We start from the raw sequence: 24519 nt of genomic DNA on the forward strand, positions 1-24519 counted from the left end.
GGCAAAAAAGTCATAAAGCCATAAGTTAAATGGAGCAGGGTGTCAGTGGTTCATGCCTGTAATCCTAGCTACTCAGGAGGTGAGATCTGAGGATCACAGTTTGAAACCAGCCTAGGCAGGAAAGTTCATGAAACTCTTATCTCCACTAAATCAGAAAAAAAATGGAAGTGGCACTTCCAGTAGTAGAGAGCTAGTACTCAGCCCCAGAGTGCAAGCCCCAGGACTGGCAAAAAAAAAAAAAAAACTTAAATGGAAAACCGAAAATGAATAGATTAACAAAAACAGATAATGAGATAATTCTTCACTAGACAACCAGGTCTTATAAACTGACAGGAAAACAGGTTGGGGATGTAGCTTAGCCCAGTGGTAGAATGCTTTTTTTCATAAGTGAGACCTTGGGTTAAATCTCAAGCACCAAAAGAATTTTTTTTTTTTGTGGGTCCTGGGGCTTGAACTCTGAGCCTAGGCGCTGTCCAGGCTCTTCAGCTCAAGGCTACTGCCCTACCCCTGGAGCCACAGCCCCTTCCCACCCCCACCCCCATTTTTAGTGATTAATTGGAGATAAGGGTCTCCTGTTCTTTAGTGGCTTTGAAACACTATCCTCAGACCTTAGCTTCCTGAGTAGCTAGATTACAGGCATGAGCCACCAGGCCTGGCTAAGAATTTTTTTTTATGATAAAAAATGAGAGAAAAGCAAGCACTGGTGGCTGGCTGCAATCCTAGCTACTTGGAAGGCTAAGATTGGTAGAGTCACTATCAAGGCCAGTCCAGGCAGAAAAGTTAATGAGATCCCTTCTCAACTGGGAATTGGTTGTGGTAGCATACATCTGTTATCCTAGCTACTATGGGAAGTATAAAATAGGTTAAGTCATAGCTCAAGCATGTGCCTGACCAACAAGTAAGACCCTATCTAAAAACTAGTGCAAAAAAGGGATAGGGTATATAGTTCAGAGGTAGAATGCCTACCTTGTAAGCACAAGGCTTTAAGTTCAAACCCCAGTACTAAGAATAGAGTTAACAAAAGAAAACATAAATGCTCAATAATAAGCACATCAAAAGTTGTTGACTTTTACACATAATTCTATTAATATGCAATATTTTCAACCCTTTTTTCTGTCAAAATGGGACAAAACACAAATCTGGAAAGCAAGAAGAGGAGACATAGGTTGTAGATATAAATTGGTGCAACTTTCAGGATGGTAATTTGGCAGTATCTTTCACAACTAAAAATAAGTACTGCATAAACTTTCAGTAATTCTATGTCCAGGACAGCATTATGAAAAAAGTACATATAAAGGTTTTAATGGGAACATTGCTTTTCATAAATAAAATCATAGCCAGGTGTAGTGGCTCACGCCTCTAGTCTTAGCTACTCAGGAGGCTGAGATCTGAGGATTAAGATTCAAAGCCAGCCCAGGCACAAAAGGACCTGAGACTCTTATCTCTAATTAACCTTGAGAGAAAATGGGGAGTATGGCTTGGCTGAAGGGTAGGGTGGTAGCCTTGAGCTGAAGAGCTCAGGGACAGCGCGCAGGCCCAGAGTTCAAGCCCTATGACAAAGAAAGAAAAAGAAAGAAAGAAAAAGAAAGAAAGAAAGAAAGAAAGAGAGAGAAAGAGAGATAAAGAGAGAAAGAAAGAATGAAAGAGAGAAAGAGAGAAAGAAAGGAAGGAAGAAAGGAAGAAAGGAAGAAAGAAAAGAGGAAGAAAGAACCTTGAGATGATTATCAATAGGGAATGATTAAATAAAGATTAATTTATACCTCAAAATACAGCATATCTCTATGAACTGGTATAGAAATATGCTAATAATATATAACTTAGTGAAAGAACCCTATTTTGGAACAGCATACAATAAATGATTACATTTAGTATGCTGAAAGATAAATTCATTAATTTTGAGCAGGCTACCACAATATATATTGAATGATTCCCTTTAGGTTAAAAAAAAACAAAAACACATTAACATAAGTTTCCCCAAAATTTATTTTAAAACAATGCTAGCTGGTAGATGCTTGGGAGAGGAAAACCAGGACTAGAGTAACAAGAAAAAATTTTGTTTTTCATTCTTTGACCTTTTACATTGTTTACATTTGTACTAAGAATTTTTTAATTTAAAAAGAAACAGTAAAACTACAAACATGAAAACACAAAGAACTTTTACACATAAAGCAATGATGCAGCAAAAATCCAGAATGATGAATACACATAATTGGAGGAAACTTAATTTCCATTTCTCTAACAACTTTCATGAATTCTAATTTTTGCAAATATAATAAACAGCATGGAAATAAACCAGAGGATAAAAATGTACATTCTTCATGTAGGAAAATATAACAAGTAGAAGTGGTAGAAGATAAACATTTATCACCTATCACTATAATTCAGTAACTCACAACTAGACTGAAGGTTTTAGTCAACCATAATTTTGTGAGAACCACTTCACAGCATCCCTATTGGTTGCTATGGGAACAACTGAGGCCAAAAAAAATTCACAATCTCATTATTCAATCTCCTCTAGCAAGAAAGGGAGGGCTTTTTAGGGTGGTGAAAAGCTAAAAATAACCTTATTAGCAAATTTAATAAATATTCTGGACAATATGAAAGAGAAAACAGACCTATGCATGTCATAAGTATAGAGGCTTTTCTTAGTTTTGAAAGCATCACTTCAGAAGCACAGTTCCACTTTTGAAAGCTCTATTCTGTTTCAAATGTTGTTCACTGCTTTTAAGATGGTTTTTCTTCCATATGTGGAGAGAATAAAGATGTTTCTACTTAAATTTTTAAAGGATATTTTTAAACACTCTCATTCTGCCTAAGCAATCAACAACAAAATTTATTTCTTGTTCTGTAGTAGGAACATGAAAATGTTAATGTAGATGCAATTAATTTGCAACCACAATCAGCTGTTCAACTTGCTAGGTTGTATCTTCTGCTATAGGAGCAGACTAGTAAAGACAGCATATTAGATTACATCCCTTGCTCTTGCAGTAATAGGAGACTATGAGCTATTGCTATGGTACGGTCAGGCATGCTTTAAAAGGAAAAGCTAGCTTCTAAACTTCTTCTGAGAAAAGGGCACCATGTTTTTTTCTGACATAAGATATGAAATGGTATAAATCAGTGGGTGTAAAAACAACAATATGAGTTTTAAAACTGATAAAAAAAAAAAACCCTAGATAGCTTATGTCTGGCTCTCAAGCACACAGGAGATTCCAGTCTATTTTCCACTTAAAAGCTATCATCAGTAATAGACAGATCTCAAATTTAAAAGTCATTTTATGTTAATGCCTTCTAAGATAATCTATTTTCAATCTGTGAGCTATTATGCAATTAAACAACAGTGAAATTTCAATGTTAATGTGCATTTCTGAGCTGATAGAAAAGCAGCAAATCAGATATCCAATTGTGTTGGTATTTAGGGTTGACAACAGAAGGTCAAGAAACAATTCCAACCTCCTTGGGGCTGGGAGTTTAGCCCCGAGGAGTTGTTGCCTAGCATGCACGAAGATCCAGGTTCGAATCCTTGGTACCACATATATAGAAAAAAGCTGGAAGTGGTGCTGTGACTCAAGTGGTAGAGCTCTAGTCTTGAGGAAAGCCCAAGGACAGTGCTCAGGTCCTGAGTTCAAGCCCAGGACTGGCCAAAAAAAAAAAAAAAAGAATTCCAACCTCCTTCACAGTAACTATAGCAGAACCATTACACAAAGTACTCTATGCAGAATACCACAAACAGTGTCACGGGAAAGAAAAGTTAATATGTAGTGCCTGCTAGTAATTTACTTCCTCATTTACAAAAATTTGTCATCTAAAGATTCATAATGAGTAACACTAAAAGTCTCTTCTCTCAAGAAGCTTTCCTTCTTGTGGGAGAAATATACAGTAAACAAAAACAAGAGAACAAGAATTTCATGTTAATTATAAGGGTATAATTTCTGGTCAAAACAATTAAATATCTTTATAACTAAACATGTAAAGAGAAAGGTATGGTCATAACCAAGCCAAGATTAACATCTTTACAGATGACTGCATGAACAGAAACACATTAATGGCTAAAACTATGGAATATTAGAGCTCTGAATCCAGAAAAAAGCAGAGAAAATCAGGAATTTAACTTTGGTGGGATAAATACAGATTGAAAGTATCTGTTGGCAGCTGCAGGGTTGAGTATGGGGCTCAGTGCTTGAAATTATGTTCAATCACTAGAATCCCCTGTTCATAAAGAAAGTGGAACTAACTTGTCAGTCACAGCTTGGGGCAGTGGCTTCTAAAAGCAATATACGGAGGTAGGCAAGAGGACACCAACTTCTCTAGCAGCTAAACCACAGTATCCCTTGTCTGGGGCCAGATGTGCAATATCTCTGAGGTCAAGAAAAAAAGGGAGCCTCAAGATGCCAGTACAAGTCTGTAGAGTGTACAGGCAGTCCTGGTAGTCAGGAGCAAGTAAGTAAACCTGACAGGTAGGCAGGGGTAAAAGCACACTAGAAAGTATACACATCAACAATAAGCCCTGCAAAACAAGCTAACAATCCAATATCTCAAAACAAAGAAAACAGAGTTCACTCTTATGGCATGAAATAACCCCCCAAAAGTACTGAAACTCAGAGTCCTTTAAAAACAATTAATGGATATGAAGCAGAAAATATGCAAAACAATGAAAAAGTAGTATTTGAAGAATGATATTACAGAATTGAAGACAGAACTGGCCATTTGGCAGTACAAACAAGAACAAGTAAGTATATGGAAAAAGAAAAGAAAAAAGTAGGTCTATGTCTGAGAAGGTCAGGGGACATTGAAGAAAGAATAAGGCAGGTCTGGTTTTGGGATCTCCCTCCCTCAGGAGGACTTCAAGTCAGGACATCAAAATGAGGGAAAAAAGAGAACAGCCCAGGAAACAGAACTGATACACTTGTGTAATAGGGAGGGAGGTGCTATTGGCTTTATTCCTGCCCCCCCAAAAAGGTGGTTTGAAGAAAATAAAGAAGTTGTCATTGCTTCTCCAGTTCATCCCCAGAATAAAGGATATCCAGGAATCTATATTATTTTTACAATTGCCTGTGAGTCTACAGTTATTTTATTTAAAAAGTGTAAATAGAGAAAGATGAGTAAGTCAATGAATATAGCCTATCCACGTACAAATACAGTGCAGTTCTAGAGCATGCAAAAACCTGAATACTTAGAAAAATATAATTTTGTTAAATTAGCATAAAAAACAATTTCTTAGAGACTTAAAAAAAAGAAAACATAAATCGGGGCCAGGAGTTTGGCCTAGTGGTAGAGTGCTTGCCTAGCATGCACGAAGACCAGGTTTGATTCCTCTATACCACATACATAGAAAAAAGCCAGAAACAGTGCTGAGGCTCAAGTGGCCTTGAGAAAAAGAACCCAAGGACAGTGCTCAGGCCCTGAGTCCAAGCACAGAACTGGCAAAAAAAAAAAAAAGATAAATCATACAGGAAAACTTCAATAATTTGACCTGTATAACAAAAAATACCAAAAAGCAATGCAGAAAGATAAGCAAAGCTTCTCTTAGAACAAACACATAAAGCTGAGAGAGGCTATCTTCCAATAAGGAAGGCAAGAAGGCAGCCTGGTAGACATAATAATCTTACCCCAGTGAAGGGTCAGATTTCTAAACTACAGAGCTGTAAGGTAACCTACAGAGCTATCCTGCCTAACAGCACAACATTCTTGGTAAGTTGCTACCACAGCTGAAGGAAACCTGGGTAATGCCCACCTCTGTTGACTTCCAAGCCTTCTTCTTGAATGGCTGAGGTTCCTTGGACAGTGGGGCTTCAGCAGCTAACTGGAGGTCCTGGCACTGCTCTGGAGGCATTCCCATCTTGGAAGCATTTTCTGCTAACAACAAAAAGCCAACATTCAACTCTGGCACAATTCATGTTTTACATTAGTTCATAATTTTAGAATTAACCAACTCTCAAGATTCATTTTGTCTACCAATGATTGGTATTATTAATCATTGTCACTGTACAATAAAAGGCTCATGCCTGGAATCCTAGCTACTCAGAAAACTGAGATCTGATGGTTACAGTTCCAAACCAGCCCAAAAAGGAGAGTTCGTGAGCTTCTCATCTCTAATTAACTTGGAAAGTAGAGGAGTGGCTCAAGTGGTAGAATGCTATCTTTGAGTAACAAAGCTCAGGGACAAATCCCAGGCCCTGAGGTCAAGCCCCAGGACTGGTACGTATGCATATACACGAATACGTGCGCGCACACACAAACACACACTACAATCTCATTTCCATAACTCTTTCCCAAATCAACAATCTCTTATAGCCTTATTATTTGAAACATTTATAATAGTAGGTATAATATGTAACATGTAACAGAAAATAGAATTAGGAAATGTGAAGATTATTGAAAGGAAATTTCATCAGTATAAGAATGACAACTATAATTAGAAATTCTAATTTGTATACAAGGAATTTTGTTACTGCTTTGTGAATTTCATGTACTCTACAAGACATCAACCAGAAATGTGTAGATTATTTGATAAACAAGTAACTTTTAACACAACTTAAACATTTTAAACGTAAGGATGGGGATATAGTTCAGCGGTAGAGTGTTTGCCTAGCATGCATGAACCCCTGGGTTCCATTTCTCAGTACCATATAAACAGAAAAAGCTGGAAGTGGTGCTGTAGCTAAAGTGGTAGAGCTCCAGCCTTGAACACAGAGAGGCACAGGGATGGAGCCTAGGGCCTAGGTTCAAGCCCTAGGACTGGCCAAAAAAATTTTTTTAACATAAAGAATACACCATTAAAACTAAATATTTCAGTTTACATAATCTTACTATCAGACTCAATAGCCTTTGCCTCTCTGTGTAATACCTTTACCTCTGTGTTATTTACCACGTATTAGTACTAATTCTGAAGCTGGGTTTGTAGCTAAGTGATAGAGCACTTTCCTAACATTCATAAGGCCCTCAGTTCATCCACATGTTGCAATGAAAAAATAAAGTCTAAATTGTTGGTGCCAGTGCTATCTCAGAATATTATCATTTACAATAAGAAGGAAGTATTAGAAAGCTGTATTTACACTAGTACATACAAACTATTGTAAATATTTTCTAGGGACCATGTGGGCTCACATTCTCATGATTGTGTGTGTGTGTGGGGGGGGGTTCTTTAGGTTTGAACTCAGGCCTGGGCACTGCCCTGAGACTTTACATTCAAGTCTACCACTCTACCATTTTGAGTCACAGAGCCACTTCCAGTTTTCTGGTTGTTAAATGGAGATAAGAGTTTCACAGGACTTTCCTTCCCAGGACTGGCTTTGAACCACCATTTTCAGAGCTTGGCCTCCTGAGAGGCTAGGATTATAGGTCTGAGCCACAGGCACAGGGCCCACTTTCGGCATTTTGGTGGCTAATTGGAGATAAAAGTCTCATGAACCTTCCTGAGTGGGCTGGTTTTGAGCCATGACCCTCAGATCTCAGCTTCCTAACTAGCTAGGATTATAGGTTTACCCCACTGGCACCCAGCTCAGATCCTTTTAGGAGACTGATGCACTACCTACTGTGCTAAGGAGGCATCTCTCAGATCCTGTTAAAGGAATAAATTTCCAGATCTACAATGTCTGCCTGCAATTATTCCTTCCAGAAACTCACCTACCTTTGAGTGTGACTACACAGAGGTACAAGCCAATTCATAACCAATTTTCTCCCACTTCACAAAAAAATACCATATCCATTTTTTTATTATAGTGTATCTTCCCAAACATAAGAACTTCTAAGTCATCAAACAATAGTTTAAAACAATGGTTAAAAAGATTCCTTTAGGCACAAAACTCCCACAATACCCTTTCTCACATATCTGGTGCATACCAGAATATTTGTTTTTCAGCTCTTACGTATTATAGTATGGGGCAGTAGGATAGGTAATAAATTTCACATAATATCCTTGTGCTTGTCATCTTCTATCATTAAAGGATGCATCATTCCTAAAAGAGAATCCTCTGAGAGTAAAGCAATGAAAAGTGGGGTAGGATTCCATGTTATCAGTGAAATTGACTCCTGATCGGGTCCTAGCCTCAGCCAGTCACCTTAAGGAAAGAATTCAGAAATAAGAAAGTTAATCAAAACATTACTTTGTGTAAATAAGTAAGATATTTTCTAGGGAAAATACTTTAAATCTTATGTGGCTAGGTTTTTTATTTTTATTTTTTGCAGGGGTGGAGTGGGAAGTAATACTAGGATTTCAGATCAGGGTCTTATGTTTGCTAGACAGGCACTGCTTTAGAAATAAAAATTGGCTTTGTCAAGTAAGTTATACGGCAAATATTTTTCAAAAATGGAATTAACTAATTTGTAGTTTTGAACAGTAGATGGGAACATATCTAATGTATATGCTATAATAAAATAATTTTCAAAAAAGTTATTGTGTTGACAGATATAAGGAAATCAATATTTTTATTTTCTCCACAGCTGCTGACTATATTAGGTTAAACTATAACAAGTTTAATTGTTATCTGATACAATTTAGTAAAGGTTTTTTGGTATCATTCCCAGACATTGAGAAAGCAAATTACTTCTAATGACTGTTTTAACAAATCTTTTTCAAAGTAATGTGGTTCTAATTCTTTGCTTCAATAATACTGAAGATTTAACAGTCAAAAAGAGATGAAAAGTATTTTGTAATGAATCACTATGTAACTATTGGCATATTACTTGGAAGAAATTAATAGAATTGATTGACAGTCCTATAATAAAGCTCTCTATAGTCCCAACTGTAATTTTATATGAATTAATTTTTATAGCATTTACACCCATGAAAATGTAAAACAGAAACAGAATTGGCTTATATTTAACAATATGCAATATGTACATGTGGGCAAATGAACAGGCCTATGTATTCATAAAAACACGCAGTTCCAATAAAATTACATTCTTGATGTTTGGCAAGTATTTATGAAAATGTATATGAAGCTATGTAGTTTTGATAAGTTATGTATCAACAGTAACTGTGTGAGAAGTCAGTCTTGCTGGGCATGCTGACACACAACTATAACCCCAGATTTGTAAAGTAAAAGCTAGCCTGGAGTACACAGCAAGTTCAATACCAGCTTGGGCTTCATAGACTAAAAGTCAATCTGTAAGGAATAATTTTACCTATAATATATTTGATATGAAAAATTCCTTAAAGTATAAAATACCATATATAAGGATAAAGTTCTGAGAAGGAGATGGAATAAAATACTATTTCATGAAGAAAATGGAATGATGTGGTATTTTCAGCAGCTAAACACCATAATGTGTTTTTTTTCCAAATAGACAGCAGCTGTTTTCCCCATGATATTTACACCCCTTTACATACATGTGAAAGACTGATATGATTTCTTTGGTTTGCTTTGGTGTGCAGGGGATCAAACCTAGAGTTTTCCCCATGCTGGGCAAGTGTTCCAAACTACATCCTCTTTTAAAGGGTCTAAATTGCTATGGCTGGTCTCAAACTTGTGATCCTCTTGCCTCACCCTCCTAACTGCTGAGATTATAGGTGTGAACCACAACACCCCATTTATTTACTTTTCTTCTATCTCTTATGTCAATATTTATAATATTTCAGAATTATTGTCTCTTGAAGCTATTCTTCTAAAATTCTACATGCCAATCTAAAAATGTGTAGGAAGTGCATGATTTTTCAAAATCACTTTGGGGTTATATGAAAAAAGGTACTTTGAAAAGTTATGGAATGAGACATGGTATCTGCCTTCTAATACCATGTACAGTCTGACCAAGGAGATATGTCTAGCATATAGACTTAAAGGAAACAATGAGACAAGAATTATACATTGATCTTTCTTGAATTAGCTAATTGTAAGAAGAACCTCAAAAAGGATAATGAGGAAAGGCTTTGAAGGATGGCTAGAATTCTAATAAATGTAAATGAAGCCAAATAACTCTAAGCAGAAGGAACTATACAAGCAAAAGGAGCAAGTATGGTAGATGCCAGGCATACTGAAGAAAAAATGAGGACTTTTCATTTATATTTGTAGCTTTTCATTTTGTTGCAATCACACATGAAAATGAATAAAAGGGCTTATTTGGACTTGGAAATTTTATAATTAATACTGGCAAGCAGTGGTGATTTGAGAACTCACATCATCTGTCTACTTTACTTGGATTAAATCAGAAACTGCATTATCATTACTTCAGCCTTCACCATCCAAATTATCTTTGAAATAACATAGATTTAGGCTCTAGACATTAGTGAAATAGGTTAATAAAAACTTGAGAAAGCCAATTATGAAGACAATTGTGAGAAACAAGGAGGAATAGCAAGAACTATGGAAGAAAAAATATTTTGCATGCTTGGGGATGCACTTTGGCCTAAAATAACTTATGAGAAAAGTAGTCAGGTAAGTCAGGTAGGAGAAAAGAAGTCAGAATACAAAAAGTGGAAATTCCTTTTCTTTTTTTTTTTAGTATTAGCAGAACACTACAAGTAAGATGTATTTAAATAGATTAGGTGATTATACAATTTTTATTTCTAGATTTTTACAAGGAAAGTAGAAGGAGAGAAAAGATTTAGATCTTCAATGGAATCATTATTATTCATCAACTGAGACTGAAATCACAGACAAATGAGGGTGAGTAGGTGAAAGAGAAGTATCAGAGACATGGTAAAGATGTCTCTAATAAAGGAAATGACACTGTGGAGTCACTCTGAGATGAGGGCTAGGATATCACAGTTGTAAAGTACTTGGCATCTAGAAAAGCTGTAGACTCGGTTCAGTCTGTACTGATATCTCGGAGCAGAACCGGTGAGCCCTGTGATAGTTCTTAGATCAGATATCAAACTGTCAGTCAATCAGACTAACAATATAACAGTATATTTGGAATCCAAATACTCCATAAATAGTACAAATTTTCCAGCTGTTAAATTTTCAGTTCTAATGAGCATTATTCCTATGGATCAACAGTATCATTTCAGGTATAATTTAAGTAAATTATTAATTTTAATGAAAGTTACTTTTTCAGAGTATGATGGTCCATGCTGTAGTCTCAGTTACCTGGGAGGCTAAGCAGGAGAATCCATTAAACCCAAGAACTGGAGGCTACACTGAGAAACACAGTGAGACTGTCTCAATGTGTGTGTGTTATTGTTGTTGTTTTTGCCAGTCCGTGGGCTTGAACTCAGGGGCTGGGCAGTGTCCTTGGGTTTTCTCAAGGCTAGTGCATTACCACTTGAGCCACAGCACCACTTCCACCTTTTTCTATATATGTTGTACTGTGGAATTGAACCTGAGTCTTTGGCTAGGCGAGCACTCTACTACTAGATCACTCTCCCAGACTGTGTTTTTTGTTTTTTGTTTCTTAAATGAAAGGCAATATGTTCTGTCATAGAAAATATTCTGTGGGCTAATGAAGAGCTGATAAAAATAAAAGTAAAGCTTCATGGTAATTCTCTAACTTTTAGAGAATCATGATTTTAGAAACCTGATTACAATTTCATTAATTGAAACATAATTACAGTTAAGCATCTTCAAGCAATTGTTATTTCTCTTGGTATTTTTTTAGGCTTTTTTTAATTTAACAGAAAAGTTGCAATAGCACCAATAAATCCTACATAATCACTAACCAGAATCAACAACTGTTAACATTTTGCTGCAATTGCCTATTTTCTATTTCTTCCCTATTAGTGTTTATATATTATTATTGCCCTATATTTTAGGACTAGAGAAAAGCTATCTCCGCAGGAAACAGACTCGAATTCCTATTTCTATGTGGGGGTTCATGAGGAAGTATTTTGAGATAGCATCTGTGAAACATAAAGGAAATATAGTAGGCTGCCATGAGGCTGCAAGAGAAAGATTCCTTTCTGGGGCTGACACCTGAATCGCTCTTCATGGTTACTACCCTGAAGCAATAGAACCCTACCATGTTCAGAAGTCATTAGGTATATACTCCCCTGAGAAGGGGGCATGACCTTGAGCAAACATCCTTTCTTCAGCTCTAGGGAATTTCCAGCAAGTCTTTGGCTGCCACCCCTATAATCACAGAGGAAGGAGAACTTTGACCTCAGAGCAAAGTTCTAGGAGGGACTCCACAACACCCATTACCCACATACCTCTGTGTCTGCTCTGTTTCTAGACAGTTCTGAGGTGCTTCAGGAGGACAGAAAACAGTGTACAAAAATTACTATATATTTTTGAAAAGTGAAAGTTGAGTTAGTGGAGGAATAAAATGATAAAAAAAAAAGAAGTTAGGAAAAGTTGGGTGCCAATTGTTCATGCCTGTAATTCTAGCTAGTCTGGAAGCTAAGATCTGAGGAACATGGTTCAAAGCCAGCCCAGGCAGGAAAGTCTATGAGACTTTTATCTCCAACTGACCACCAAAAAGAAAAACAAACCCACAAAACTCTTATCTCCAATAAACTAAGGAAAACTCAGAAAAGGCTAGAAGTGGTGCTGTGGCCAAGTGGTAGAGCAGTAGCCGCCTTGAACACAAAAAGGCTCAGGGACAATATGAGTTCAAGCACCAGGACTGGCCAAAAAAAATCTTATCACCCAATACTGAGTGAAATATTTCCTTTCCTCTCTCTCACTTTCCTTCCTCCCCACCCTTCCCCTGCTTCCCTTTCTGTCCACCTCCCTATATTAACTCTTTACTCTCTTCTTTTCTGTACAAAGTATGAAAATAAGAAATAGCCCAGCAACTATAGAAAAAAAATGGTCTCAGATATAAGACTAGGAAAACAAACCCACTAAGGACCACTTACAAGGTATATATATATCCTGTTTCACAGAGATGAAATTGAAGCACCAGGGTTTAAGTAACAGGGCCAAGATCTCTCAAGTCATCAAAATCCAAAGTGAGGCTGTATGGCTCCAGAACCTGAGCTCACAACTGTTGCTCTCCACTGCTTCCAAAATAGGTGCCTACTTAGAGCTGCCTAAACTTTAGCAAGTTGTATAGAAATGGACTGACAACTGAGCAAATATGTTCCAGTGGAATAAAAGGAAGAGAGATGGAAAAGCTTATATGTAAAAACAAACTAGCTCAACAAACAGAAAAACAGTATCTTACAACATAGCACTCAATGATTTTTTATTATTGTAAAATCTGCTCTTAAAATTCACGTTCTCGTTTGCTGCTATCATAGAACAATAGAGGCTGAAGTTTTAGAAAACGTTTCTTGGCCTTACATGCTTCCTCCTCTAATCTGGAAAATGTTTTCCACTTTTCCTTATTTTTCTTTTTTCTTTTTTTTTGCCAGTCCTGGGCTTGAACTCAGGGCCTGAGCCCTGTCCTTGGACTTTCTCAAGGCTAGAGCTCTACCACTTGAGCCTCAGCACCACTTCCGGCTTTTTTCTATGTATGTGGTACTGAGGAATCGAACCTGGGTCTTCGTGCATGCCAGGCAAGCACTCTACCACTAGGCCAAACTCCCAGCCTCCTTATTTTTCTTTTAAGCTCTCCATTTTTCATTGACTTGAGAATTCTTTCTATTGTCTTTGTTTTTGTTCTTTCCTTTTTGGTACTAGTGGTAGAACCTGAGACATTGCACTTGGGAGATAAGCACTTTGCCAGCCCCTCTTATATTCTGGATACTATCTATTGGAAATTTTCCCCTATTCTTGTGAGGGTTTTTTTTTCCCCACTTTCTACATGAGTATTTTGATCTCAAAGTGTACTACAAAAAAATCTACTAAAAAAGACTAATCAAAACAGATGGTACTGGTAATAAAAATCAGACAAATAGACCAGTGCAAAAGGACAGACAAAGGAACCAAGAACACATAGTGGAGAAAGAAGTCTTTTCAATAAATGGTCTTACGGAAATGCTATAAATCTGTAGTCTTATTTACTTGGCATGCAAAATCACCTCAAAATAGACTAAAGGCTAACTACTAAAACTATAGAAGAAAATTTAAAGAGGAAAAATTAGTTGACAGTGATCTAGGAAAAGATTTTTTAAATCCCCAATGCACAGGTAACAAAAGAAAAATTTATGTTTAATATAGTTTTATTACCATAAACTTAGTGGCTTTAAACAACACCCACTTATGAATTCATAGTTCTGTAAAGTAGAAGTTCAGATTGACTTGGTTCTGTTTCTGGGTCACATGAAGACAAGATCAATGGGTTGGCCAAGCTAGACTGTTATCACATTAAAAGTAAAACCTTTTTGTTATGTTCTTACAAAATCTTTTCTTATCCCAATGTAACATAGATAGCCTCTTAAATTTTCTTATAAGCATTTTGTTTTATCTTTAAGTCCTTAATTAATCTAGAAATTTTATTTTTGTGCATGTTATGAGGAAGAGAACTAACTTCATTTTTTTTCAGTATGGATAAATAACTGTCACAGTACTATTTTAAGTCATCATTCTCCCACCAATCTGAAATACCACCTATGTCCTTTAGTGATTTCTCAGTTGCACAGCTGTTTTGGAGACACTAGATTCGTTCCACTGGTCTATGCATCTATCCTGAGTATCACACTGTAATCATCATAATTTTCAATTTATTTCTTAGAAACTCAAGTCCTTCAGCTTATTCTTTTTCAGCAATGCTTTGACTTGTGTATTTATTTGAGACAGGGTATCAAGGCCTAGGCTGGCCTTGAACCTGAACTCTCAAATCTTCTTGCCTCAAAGTGCTGCAATTTCTTTTTAAGTGCTATAATTACAGGTATATATCACCATACCCAGTTGTTCTTGACTAGTCCTGAACTTCCAAATAAATTTTACTAGCAGCCTGTAAAATTCAATTTAAAAAATCCTGTTTGGATTTTAATTGTAATTGCATTGAATCAGTATTTCTCATTGAGGAGCAATTTTTGTTCCCAGGAGACATTTGGCCATGTCTTCAAGACAGTTTTTGATTGACAACAGGCAGAGATGTTTTCTAATAGCATCCAGTGGGGAGAAGCCAAGGATAATTCTAAGCATCCTATAACACATAGCCCTCTCAACAAAGAACTGTCTGGCTCAAACAAAAAGAGTATCAAGACTGGACTGGGAAACCTACTATTAACTATACAATTTGGAGAGAACACGTTCACATTTTAATTTGTTTAACATGGAATATCTTTCCATTTATATAGGTCTTCTTTAATTCATTTTATTAAGGAATTGCAATCTTCAGTGTATGAATAACATAGATTTTTATGACTTATTCCTAAAGTGATTTTTAATAATAAATGGTATATTTTTAAAATAATTGTATTTGCTGCTTATGAATGATATATAGAACATAAATCATATATTTTGATGTTACAGCCAGTCATCTTTAAAAAAAGACACTTATTTTCTAATGTCTGTATACCTTTCCAAGATCCTATCTGCAAATGTTTGTTTTTTTCCATTCAATAATTATGCTTTCACTTTCTGTTACTTGTTTTATGCAAAGGTTACATTTAGGCTTCCAGTACCAAACTAATTTAGCAAGAATGGAAATAATTTTATCCTATTTGATTCTAAAAGAGACACTTCCATATTCAAATGTATAAAAAATTAGCATCTTTGTCATCAAACTTAATTACAGTACATTTTAAAAATGTGATATGCATGATCCAGATTTCTTGAACTGTAAAGACTTTCATTATATCATATTTAATTATAAAATACTTTTAAATTTTTTATTACTAATTAATACTTGACAGGTATGCTTTTTTGCTCTATGCTCTTTGAAGTTATTTTTGGACTTATTTATATTTAGATATGTTCTACCTTCCTGGGGTAATGAACATTTTATTATATTGATATTCTACTTAAGCTTACTATGGCTTTCCTTTCATTACCCTCTTCTATCTTCCTCTGTCAATTTACTTTTAACTTTAATGTGGACTTTACTACAGCATATAGCTGAACTTCTTTTTCCCTAATTGTATCATTTCTGACTTGTAACAGATAAATTTAACCTGTTAAATAATATATTAATATATCTGAATTTAGTCCAATCATCTTACTTTTATCCTTTTTTTTTTTTGTCGGTCATGGAGCTTGAACTTGGCCTGGGCACTGTCCCTGAGCTCTTCAGCTCAAGGCCACCACCCTACCCCTGGGCCTGGGTGTTGTCCCTTAGCTCTTCAGCCCAAGGCTACCACCATATCCTTGAGCCAAGCCTCACTTCCTGTTTTCTAGGGGTTAGTGAGTCTCAGGTCCTTTTGTACCTGGGCTGGCTTTGAACCTTGATCCTCAGATCTCAGTCTCCTGAGTAGTGAGGATTACATGTGTGAGTCACTGTGCTGGCTTTCTTTCTTTCTTTTTCTTTCTTTTTTTTTTTGAGACAAACTCTTGTTCTCAGCTCAGGTTGGCTTGAAGCTTGTACTACTGCCTCCACTTCCTGAGTGCTGAGAGTATGAGCTGCACTCGTACATCTAGGATCATTTTACTATTACGTTTTCATTTACCCAACTACATGCTTCTTACTATGTAATTTTCCCCCCATCTTATCCACTTGTTGGTATTAATGCACTGTTTCTCTTAATTTAGAGTCCTTGAAAGTTTATCAAGTGTGTTTGTCTTTAATAATGTTCTTAATCTCTCAAAAAAGTACAAGGGCTCTGAGAATAAAGAAGCCTGTGACCTGTCCGTCATGACATATACACAGCAGCTACCCACTGAGTAGTTTTTTTTAACTCGAAGATTGAGCACTGTTGTTTTGTAGAAAACTTTTTTATTTTGTATACTGTTACCACTTACTCATCATTTGCTCTTTTCTAATCAAGCTTCTCCATGTTTTCTCCCTCTTCTCCCTCTTCCCTCTCTTGTACCAATCCTGGGGTTTGAACTCAGGGCTTGGGCACTGTCCCTGACTTTTTGTCCTTAGGAACAGTGCTCTACCATGTGAGCCACCAGTTCCACTTCCAGATTTTTGGTGGTTAATTGTAAATGCGAGTCTCACTGGTTTGGCTCTGAACACCAGTCCTCAGATCTCAGCCTCCTGAGTAGCTAGGATTATAGGGTGTGACCTACAAGTGCCTGGCTTTTCCTTTTGAACTTTTATTATTTTTAATTGTATTTGGTCAAAAATCATGTTACACATGGGTTTATAGTATAAACCCATGTATAAGGCAAGTTTGTTGTACATTTAACACAGGTCACAGTATTCTATCTTTAACATAGCTGAGGTTGCACTACACAAATTACTACTAAGGAATTCACTGTGGAAGATCAGATAGATAATGGACACAAGGAAAAGCCTGTCTATGACTCATACAGCTCAGAGGTGCTGAGTTGTGACTGCTTTTTGCCACTTCCCATCTTGTCGTCAAGCAGCAATTATCCTTCTGCTCCTCTCTTCCTTCAAAATCAAAATCATCCAAATGAAAACCACCCAGAATTAAAACTTAGAGAAAACATCCAGGAATAGGGGGGAAAGAAAGAGAAAAAAAGTGGTGATGTGTAAAACCTACATTAAAGCACCTTTTTTCCCTTGCTAATTTACTGCAGAAAAGCTAGGCGCAGCTGTTTCAGCTCTAGATCCTAATGCCTGAGAATCAGATCTCTAGCAGTGCATTCAATTTTACATTTCCTGTAACCAAATAACTTACAGACATCTTTAAATTTCTTCTTGATGGAAATTTACCTGTGTGATACCACCACTTGCCTTTTATTTTCTCTAACTCAAATGTTGGAGTAATTTTCAATTTCTCCCTTTTCTTTTCCAATCCATCATCTACTCACCTCTACTGCCTCTCTATATGTTGTACTATCTTTAAACATGACTACCCTTTGGAGATCTTGTGCTGGCCTGAAACAACTAACTCTCACAAAGCCCTACTTCAACTTACACTTTCATTTCAAGCAGTAAGAATTATCTTCTACCAACAGCTGTCTTCAGTAATAAAAAAGCTAAGTTTTGTGACTATGCTAAACATCCTTCTGTTCTTCAAAGTCTACAATGGTTCCTAGTTGTGAGCTCTATCAAACTGAAGTTTCCAAATACTTTCTATTATCAGTTCTTTGTTAATTGCTTTGAAAACTCTCAATTACTTCCTCATATGTGTGTGTGTATGTGTGTGTGTGTATACACATAATTTTTACTCCTTTTACTCAAACAGATATTATGTTGAACTGGTATTTTGTTTGTTAGAGATTATCCTACTTTTTTTTTTTTTGCCAGTCCTGGAGCTTTTACTCTGGGCCTAGGCATTGTTCTGAGCTTTTGTGCTCAAGGGTAATGCTCTACCACATGAGCCACAACTCTCTTTCCAGTTAATGGACATAGGAGTTTCATAGACTTGGCTGCCTGAGCTAGCTTCAAACTATGATGCTCAGATCTCAGCCTTCTGAGTAGCTAAGATTATAGGTGTGAGACACCTGCACTTTGGCTTTTTTTTTTCTTTTTCTGCTCATGCTAATTCTTTAATTCAGGGCTACTGTCCCTTAAGCTTTTTCAAGTGGTAGGCTACAGCTCTACCACTTGAGCCACAACTCCATTTCTGTATTTTTGGTAGTTAAGTGGAGATAAGAATCTCATGGACGGGGGAGGGAAATGGGTACCAAAACATGTGAAAGGGTATCAAGGTATGTGAATTAATGCACCTTCTATCTGGCAGATATCATGTAACCCTTTTACTAATTACAATTAAAAAAAAGAAAAAAAAAGAATCTCATGGACTTTCCTACCTGGGCTGGCTTCAAATCCTCATTCTCAGGTCTCAGCCTTTTATGTATCTAGAATTACAGGCATGAGCCATTGGCACCCAGCCCCTTCTTTCGTTCTTTTCTTTTCTTTTTTTTTTGGTGTGTCATGGGGCCTGGGTGCTGCCCCGGAGCTCTTCAGATCAAGGCTACCACCCTACCCCTGGGCCTGAACATCATCCCTGAGCTCTTGAGCTCAAGGCCACCTCCCCTCAGCCACAGCCCCATTTCCGGTTTTCTAGTGATTAATTGGGGTAAGAGTCTCAGGTTCTTTATTGCCCAGACTGGCTTTGAACCTGGATCCTCAGATATTAGCCTTCTGAGTAGCTAGGATTACAGGCGTGAGGCAACATGCCTGGCTCCTTCTTTCTTAATAGAAATCTTTACCTTTCATCTGGTCACACAGCCAGCCAAGAGTGTCCATGTAACTAATTACTAAGCAATATATAAATCAAATGTTATATGTAACTTTTACCAAGTGTCTTAAGAAAAGACAATCATATTTTCAGCCTTGACTCATTCCTCTTGGTTAGAATACAGATGGGATGGCTGCATGGGAGCTGTTATAAATCACGGAGTGAATACAAACCATAAAGTGGATGTTAAATGTCGTTTGGTATTGCAAGAAGACAAGAAGAGAAAATATCATTCCTAGAATACCTGTTCTGTGTTGTTTTAGAAGAGAGAGATAAACTAGTATTTTTATGGCTTCTATTATTACATTCTAATTCTAACTGATCTAAGTTTTCATTTGTTACTTCTCTTGCCCCATTAAGCATACCTCTGTACAATTTGTTTTCGATTCCGTTTTCCTCTCAAACTATCAGGGTTTTGTCCTTTAAAATACAGCGTTAGCAATAAAGAATGAAATTACATCATTTGTAAGAAAACATATGGAACTGGAAATCATCATTTTGAATGAGATAAGCCATGCTCTAAAGATAAATATTTCATGTTTTCTCCTGTAAATGGAATCTAAATAAGAAAAACAGGGAGGAAGAGATTATAAGAGGGTGAGGAGGAACCAAGAGGAAAGGAGAGTGGAAAAGGAGAAAGTGAAAGGAATGAATATGGTGGACATACATACTATATCCATAGACACATATACACGTGCACACTCACACACTCACACACACACCAACAGCATAATAAAACTCAATAGAAACTGTTAAAAAGGAGAAGGGAAGAAGAGGATGGGTTAGAAAAGAGTAATAGAGGTAAGATGAATTTGATCAAACTATATTACATGCATGCATGTAAATATGAAATCCTTTGTACAATTAATATATGCTAATTAAACATTTAAATACGGCTTCATATTCACACACACACACATAGTAATGGTAAGCACTGCTAGATTTACTTAATACAATTACTCTTTTTTGAACACAAACCTAGACAACTCTAATTCTAGTATGCATGTGCTAAAACATAGTGGGTAAATGATACAAAAATAATCTAACATATTTTAACACATTTACAACAGCTTTTCCATACAAACATTCACTACTTATTTTAAGTAGCACTTCCTATAAATTCAATAAAATGAAAACTCTCTTGGAACATTTTATTGAAACAGATGCAAAAGCACACAGCGTACTTCAAGATGTCAGTTTAAAAAAAGCATAAATATACCATGTTGTTTATAATGACTAGAGTAATACCTGGAAGACAGTAAGTAGTACTCAATACACGTATGCATTATTAAATAAATTGTAACAATAGTTGTGAGTACTCTTCAAGATAAGGTCTCTCACTGTGTAGCTGGTCTCACAGTTTTCCTGCCTTTGCCGCCTAAGTGCTACAGTCACAGGCATAGGATACCACTCCCAGCTTCATGATTTAAAAAAAAAAAAAAGAAAGAAAGTCATTTTAGAGCTCAGCATAGTCATTAAATGTGTCAAAATTTTGGTGGATATAATTTTGGATTAATAATTTAACAAAATTGGGCTGGGAGTTTGGCCTAGTGGTAGAATGCTTGCCTAGCAAGCACGAAGACCCAGGTTCAATTCCTCAGTATCACATACATAGAAAATGCTGGAAATGGTGCTGTGACTCAAATGGTAGAACTCAGGCCTTAAGAAAGCCCAAGGACAGTGCTCAGGCCCTGACTTCAAGCCCCAGGACTGACAAAAAAAATCATAATGTATGGCTAAAAAGCAACAAAATAGAATTTCTTGCATGACTCATAAAAATGATTCTGAGATGAGTTGCTTTTTCTTTTTCTTTTGGCTGGTTGCGGGGTCTGGGGGCTGATTCTGAGCTCTACAGCACAAGGCTACTGCCCTGCCTCTGGAGCCACAGCACTTCTGGTTTTCTAGTGGTTCTTTGGAAATAAGAGTCTCACAGACTTCAGTGCCCAGGCTGGCTCTGAACCTCAATCCTCAGATCTCAGCCTCCTGAGTAGCCAGGATCACTGGCATGAGCCACCCCATTGGCAAAGAGATGAGTTACTTCTGTAATGATCTGGGGACGCATTCCTGAAGCTGATAATTACTTCTGTTGTGTCTGCTCCAGAGTGAGAGTATTTGTTCATCTCTTCCTCTGCCTGCTGTGCACAGATTTGGCCCTCATTGCATCAGTAAAGAGAGGAGTCCTCCCTTTACTAACTGGCCTAAAATAATGCCATTCTTGTCCTTCCTCCTAATCCTGTTTTCCCTTCCCTTAAAAGATGTGTTCTTAGGTGACATATTTTACATTTATTTTGCTTCTGTGTTTTCAATGCTGAAGATTGAATCTAAGGCCTTGTGCACGCTAAGCTGTTAGCTTCTTGACAAAAGAAACCCTGCTTCACTCACTGAAAAAGCAGGCTCCAAATTCCTAATTCAACAATTATATATCTATAGAGAGTAAGACAAGAAATGCAAAAAGAACAAGAAAGGTAGCAGATAAGGAGTAAAAGAAGCAAAGAAACTGGTGAGTCATAGTTATTTTATTCTACTTTTAAGGTCAGTCTCATCTTTATAGATTTCTATGAGGATATTTCAGAAAGGATCAATGTTTCTTCTGGAGAGTTATTTCCAAAGGAAGGGGTAATCTCTTTTTCCTTCCTTCCTTCCTTCCTTCCTTCCTTCCTTCCTTCCTTCCTTCCTTTCTTTTTAAACAAACCAGGTTATACTACTTTTAGAAGCATTTGGGAGGTATTTACTATTATCATTTCAAGGGCCATTGTATGTCACCTTTCCATCTCCCCAACTGACAAGAACAAATTGAGAGACCATTTACAAACTCTCAACTGAATCTGAGAAGTATGATTTTTAGGTGCATTGGCCTCTGCTAGTATTACTATTAACATTTAAAAATTTTCCACACCTAACTGACATTTGGAATTAGCAATTTGTATTGAACAGCTATAGCTCTTTCATAGTCTTGCTTTATAATTATCTTAGTTTGCTTGGGCTACTAATAACAAGGGTGAATGGGGGCTTTATAAGCAACTAAAATGAATTTCTTATAGTCCTACAAGTTTGAAGTAAGGGTGTTTGTATAACCAGGTTTGGGGAGGACCCTCTCCCTGGTTGCTGACTTCTTTTTTATTTTTATTTTTTGCCAGTCCTGGGCTTGAGCTCAGGGCCTGAGCACTGTCCTTGGACTTTCTCAAGGCTAGAGCTCTACCACTTGAGCCTCAGCACCACTTCCAGCTTTTCTCTATGTATGTGGTACCGAGGAATCGAACCCGGGTCTTCATGCATGCTAGGCAAGCACTTTAACCACTAGGCCAAACTCCCGGCCCCTAAATTTTTTTTTTTTTTTGCCAGTCCTGGGCTTGGACTCAGGGCCTGAGCACTGTCCTTGGGTTCTTCTTCTCAAGTTTAGAGTTCTACCACTTGAGCCTCAGCACCATTTCTGGCTTTTTTCTATGTATGTGGTACCGAGGAATCGAACCCAGGTCTTCGTGCATGCTAGGCAAGCACTCTACCACTAGGCTAAACTCCCAGCCCTGCTGACTTCTTATGTCTTCACACTGACCTACTCTTCTCACAGGGCCTCTACCTCAAAATATCATCACTAGAATTCAACATATGAATTTGGGGGTTATATAAACCTTTAGTCCATAGCCATACATTCACAAATAATTAGGGAGCAAGTCCCTGAAAAGTTCTATTACTATATACTGCTAATTTCTATTACAATATTAAGAATAAATACCTTTCTTAAAAAGTTCAGTAGTCCAGATTTAAAGTTTTACACAAAGTAAAGGATCACAAAGTAGAATCCTATGGAGAATATTTAGAGCACTTTTTAGAATTTTGAGGTACATTTGAGGAAATTCCAACTTTTGCTTTGTAGGATCAAATAGTGCCCGTATACAAATTCCCTTTGTCTTAAGAAATGAGTAAAACAACATTGAATCATGATGCCAAGTGGAGTAATCACTAGTTAATTCGTGTGTGTGCATACATGTGTGCCTGCATGCTGGCCCTAGCATCTCAACTCAAGATCTGGGAACTGTCCCTGAGCTTTTTTTCCCTTCAAGGCTAGCCCTGTCCTACTTGAGCCACAGCTCGACTTGCAGTTTTTTTGTGGTTAAATGGAGATAAGAGTCTCATGGACTTGCCTGCCTGTGCTGGCTTCCAGTCTTCACCCCAGATCACAGCTTCCTGAGTAACTAGAGTTATATATATGAGCCACTGGTGACCAACTAGTTTAATATTTTTAAGTGAAAAGAACATCTTACTTGAATCCAAGGTGGTCATAAAATTTTCTACTGATATTCTTTCTAACCTTTGTCTTAATATGAAACCTAACAATATTGCTAAAATTGTATTGGTAACTTAGCACTAAAGTCTAACACCTTTTATTTTAACTGTTCTTAAGTGATATCTATTATAGTCAGATATTATATGTTTACTGTACGTACTTTTATTGTGTAGCCTGGACACCTTAAGAAGCTCATGCTCTTTCTCTGAAGCTGCGGTTTCTGGTGTAGGGAGGGAAGCACATGCTGTTGGTGAGTTACCTGTACCAAGTAATCTTTTAGGGAATGCCACAGAATAGGAGGTGCGCCGTCTTGTCCGACATGCCACCTCCCTCTCATTGTACAGCAGCTGGTCATCCATCAGCAATGTTATGACTTGCTTACACTTCTGTCGAATATAATGTCCTGAATAAAAAAGTTGAATTTGCTTAGAAAAAGAAACACAAGGCTATAATTTTTTATTCTAAATAAAGAAAAGTGAAACCGCACAAAGTGAAAAAGTTCTAACAAAAAACAGGTGATATATTTCATATACCTAAGAAAATCAATCATACATATATGGCAAATTCATATGATATGTTGGCATTACATTTTTCATATTAAATACATTAGATTTTCCTTTTAAAAGCTAGTCATATGGCACAAATAAATCCAAATACATATGGGCATGCACAGAAGAGAAATGAATTAGAAATAGTGCTGACTTTAGATGTATGAGCTAAGGATTTAAAATAATATGCACAATGCATTCAAATCTGTAAAGCAGGGGAGAAAATAAACCAGTACAGGGGGCCGGGAGTTTGGCCTAGTGGTTAAAGTGCTTGCCTAGCATGCATGAAGACCCGGGTTCGATTCCTTGGTACCACATATATAGAAAAAAGCCGGAAGTGGTGCTGAGGCTCAAGTGGTAGAGCTCTAGCCTTGAGAAAGTCCAAGGACAGTGCTCAGGCCCTGAGCTCAAGCCCAGGACTGGCAAAAAAAAAAAAAAAAAAAAACAGTACATAGTAGGACAAAGTACTATGATTTGAATATGTACCCTCCAACACCGGTAGGTCTAACAGATGATTAGGCCATGATGTGAATAGCATCTAGGCCTTTAGAAAAGAGGTTTCAAGCCAGCAGTCTCTTTCTTGCCCTCTGTCCACCCCACAAGGAGACACAGTGGCCCTCCTCTTCAAGGATACAGCATCAAAGCACCATCTTGGAAGC

The 24519-nt window shown here is 37.0% G+C and overlaps 1 protein-coding gene across 7 annotated transcripts in view; it reads right to left on the reverse strand.

Moving 5' to 3' along the window:
- Positions 1–24519, reverse strand: part of Enthd1 (ENTH domain containing 1) — a 105603-nt gene that overhangs the window by 62613 nt on the left and 18471 nt on the right. For 5 of the 7 annotated variants that reach the window (XM_090328762.1, XM_090328763.1, XM_090328764.1 and 2 more), the window contains exons 3-4: positions 23473–23715; positions 5735–5856 (exon numbers count right to left, since the gene is read on the reverse strand). In XM_090328762.1, coding sequence (XP_090184888.1) covers positions 5735–5856; positions 23473–23715 — 365 coding nt within the window. The remainder of the gene's footprint in view (positions 1–5734; positions 5857–23472; positions 23716–24519) is intronic. The other 2 variants (XM_090328766.1, XM_090328765.1) reach the window with 2 other exon arrangements.

Source organism: Megascapheus bottae, chromosome 2 (assembly GCF_031878675.1).
Source record: "Megascapheus bottae isolate mThoBot1 chromosome 2, mThoBot2.hap1, whole genome shotgun sequence".
In the NCBI taxonomy this organism is placed as follows: Eukaryota; Metazoa; Chordata; class Mammalia; order Rodentia; family Geomyidae; genus Megascapheus; species Megascapheus bottae.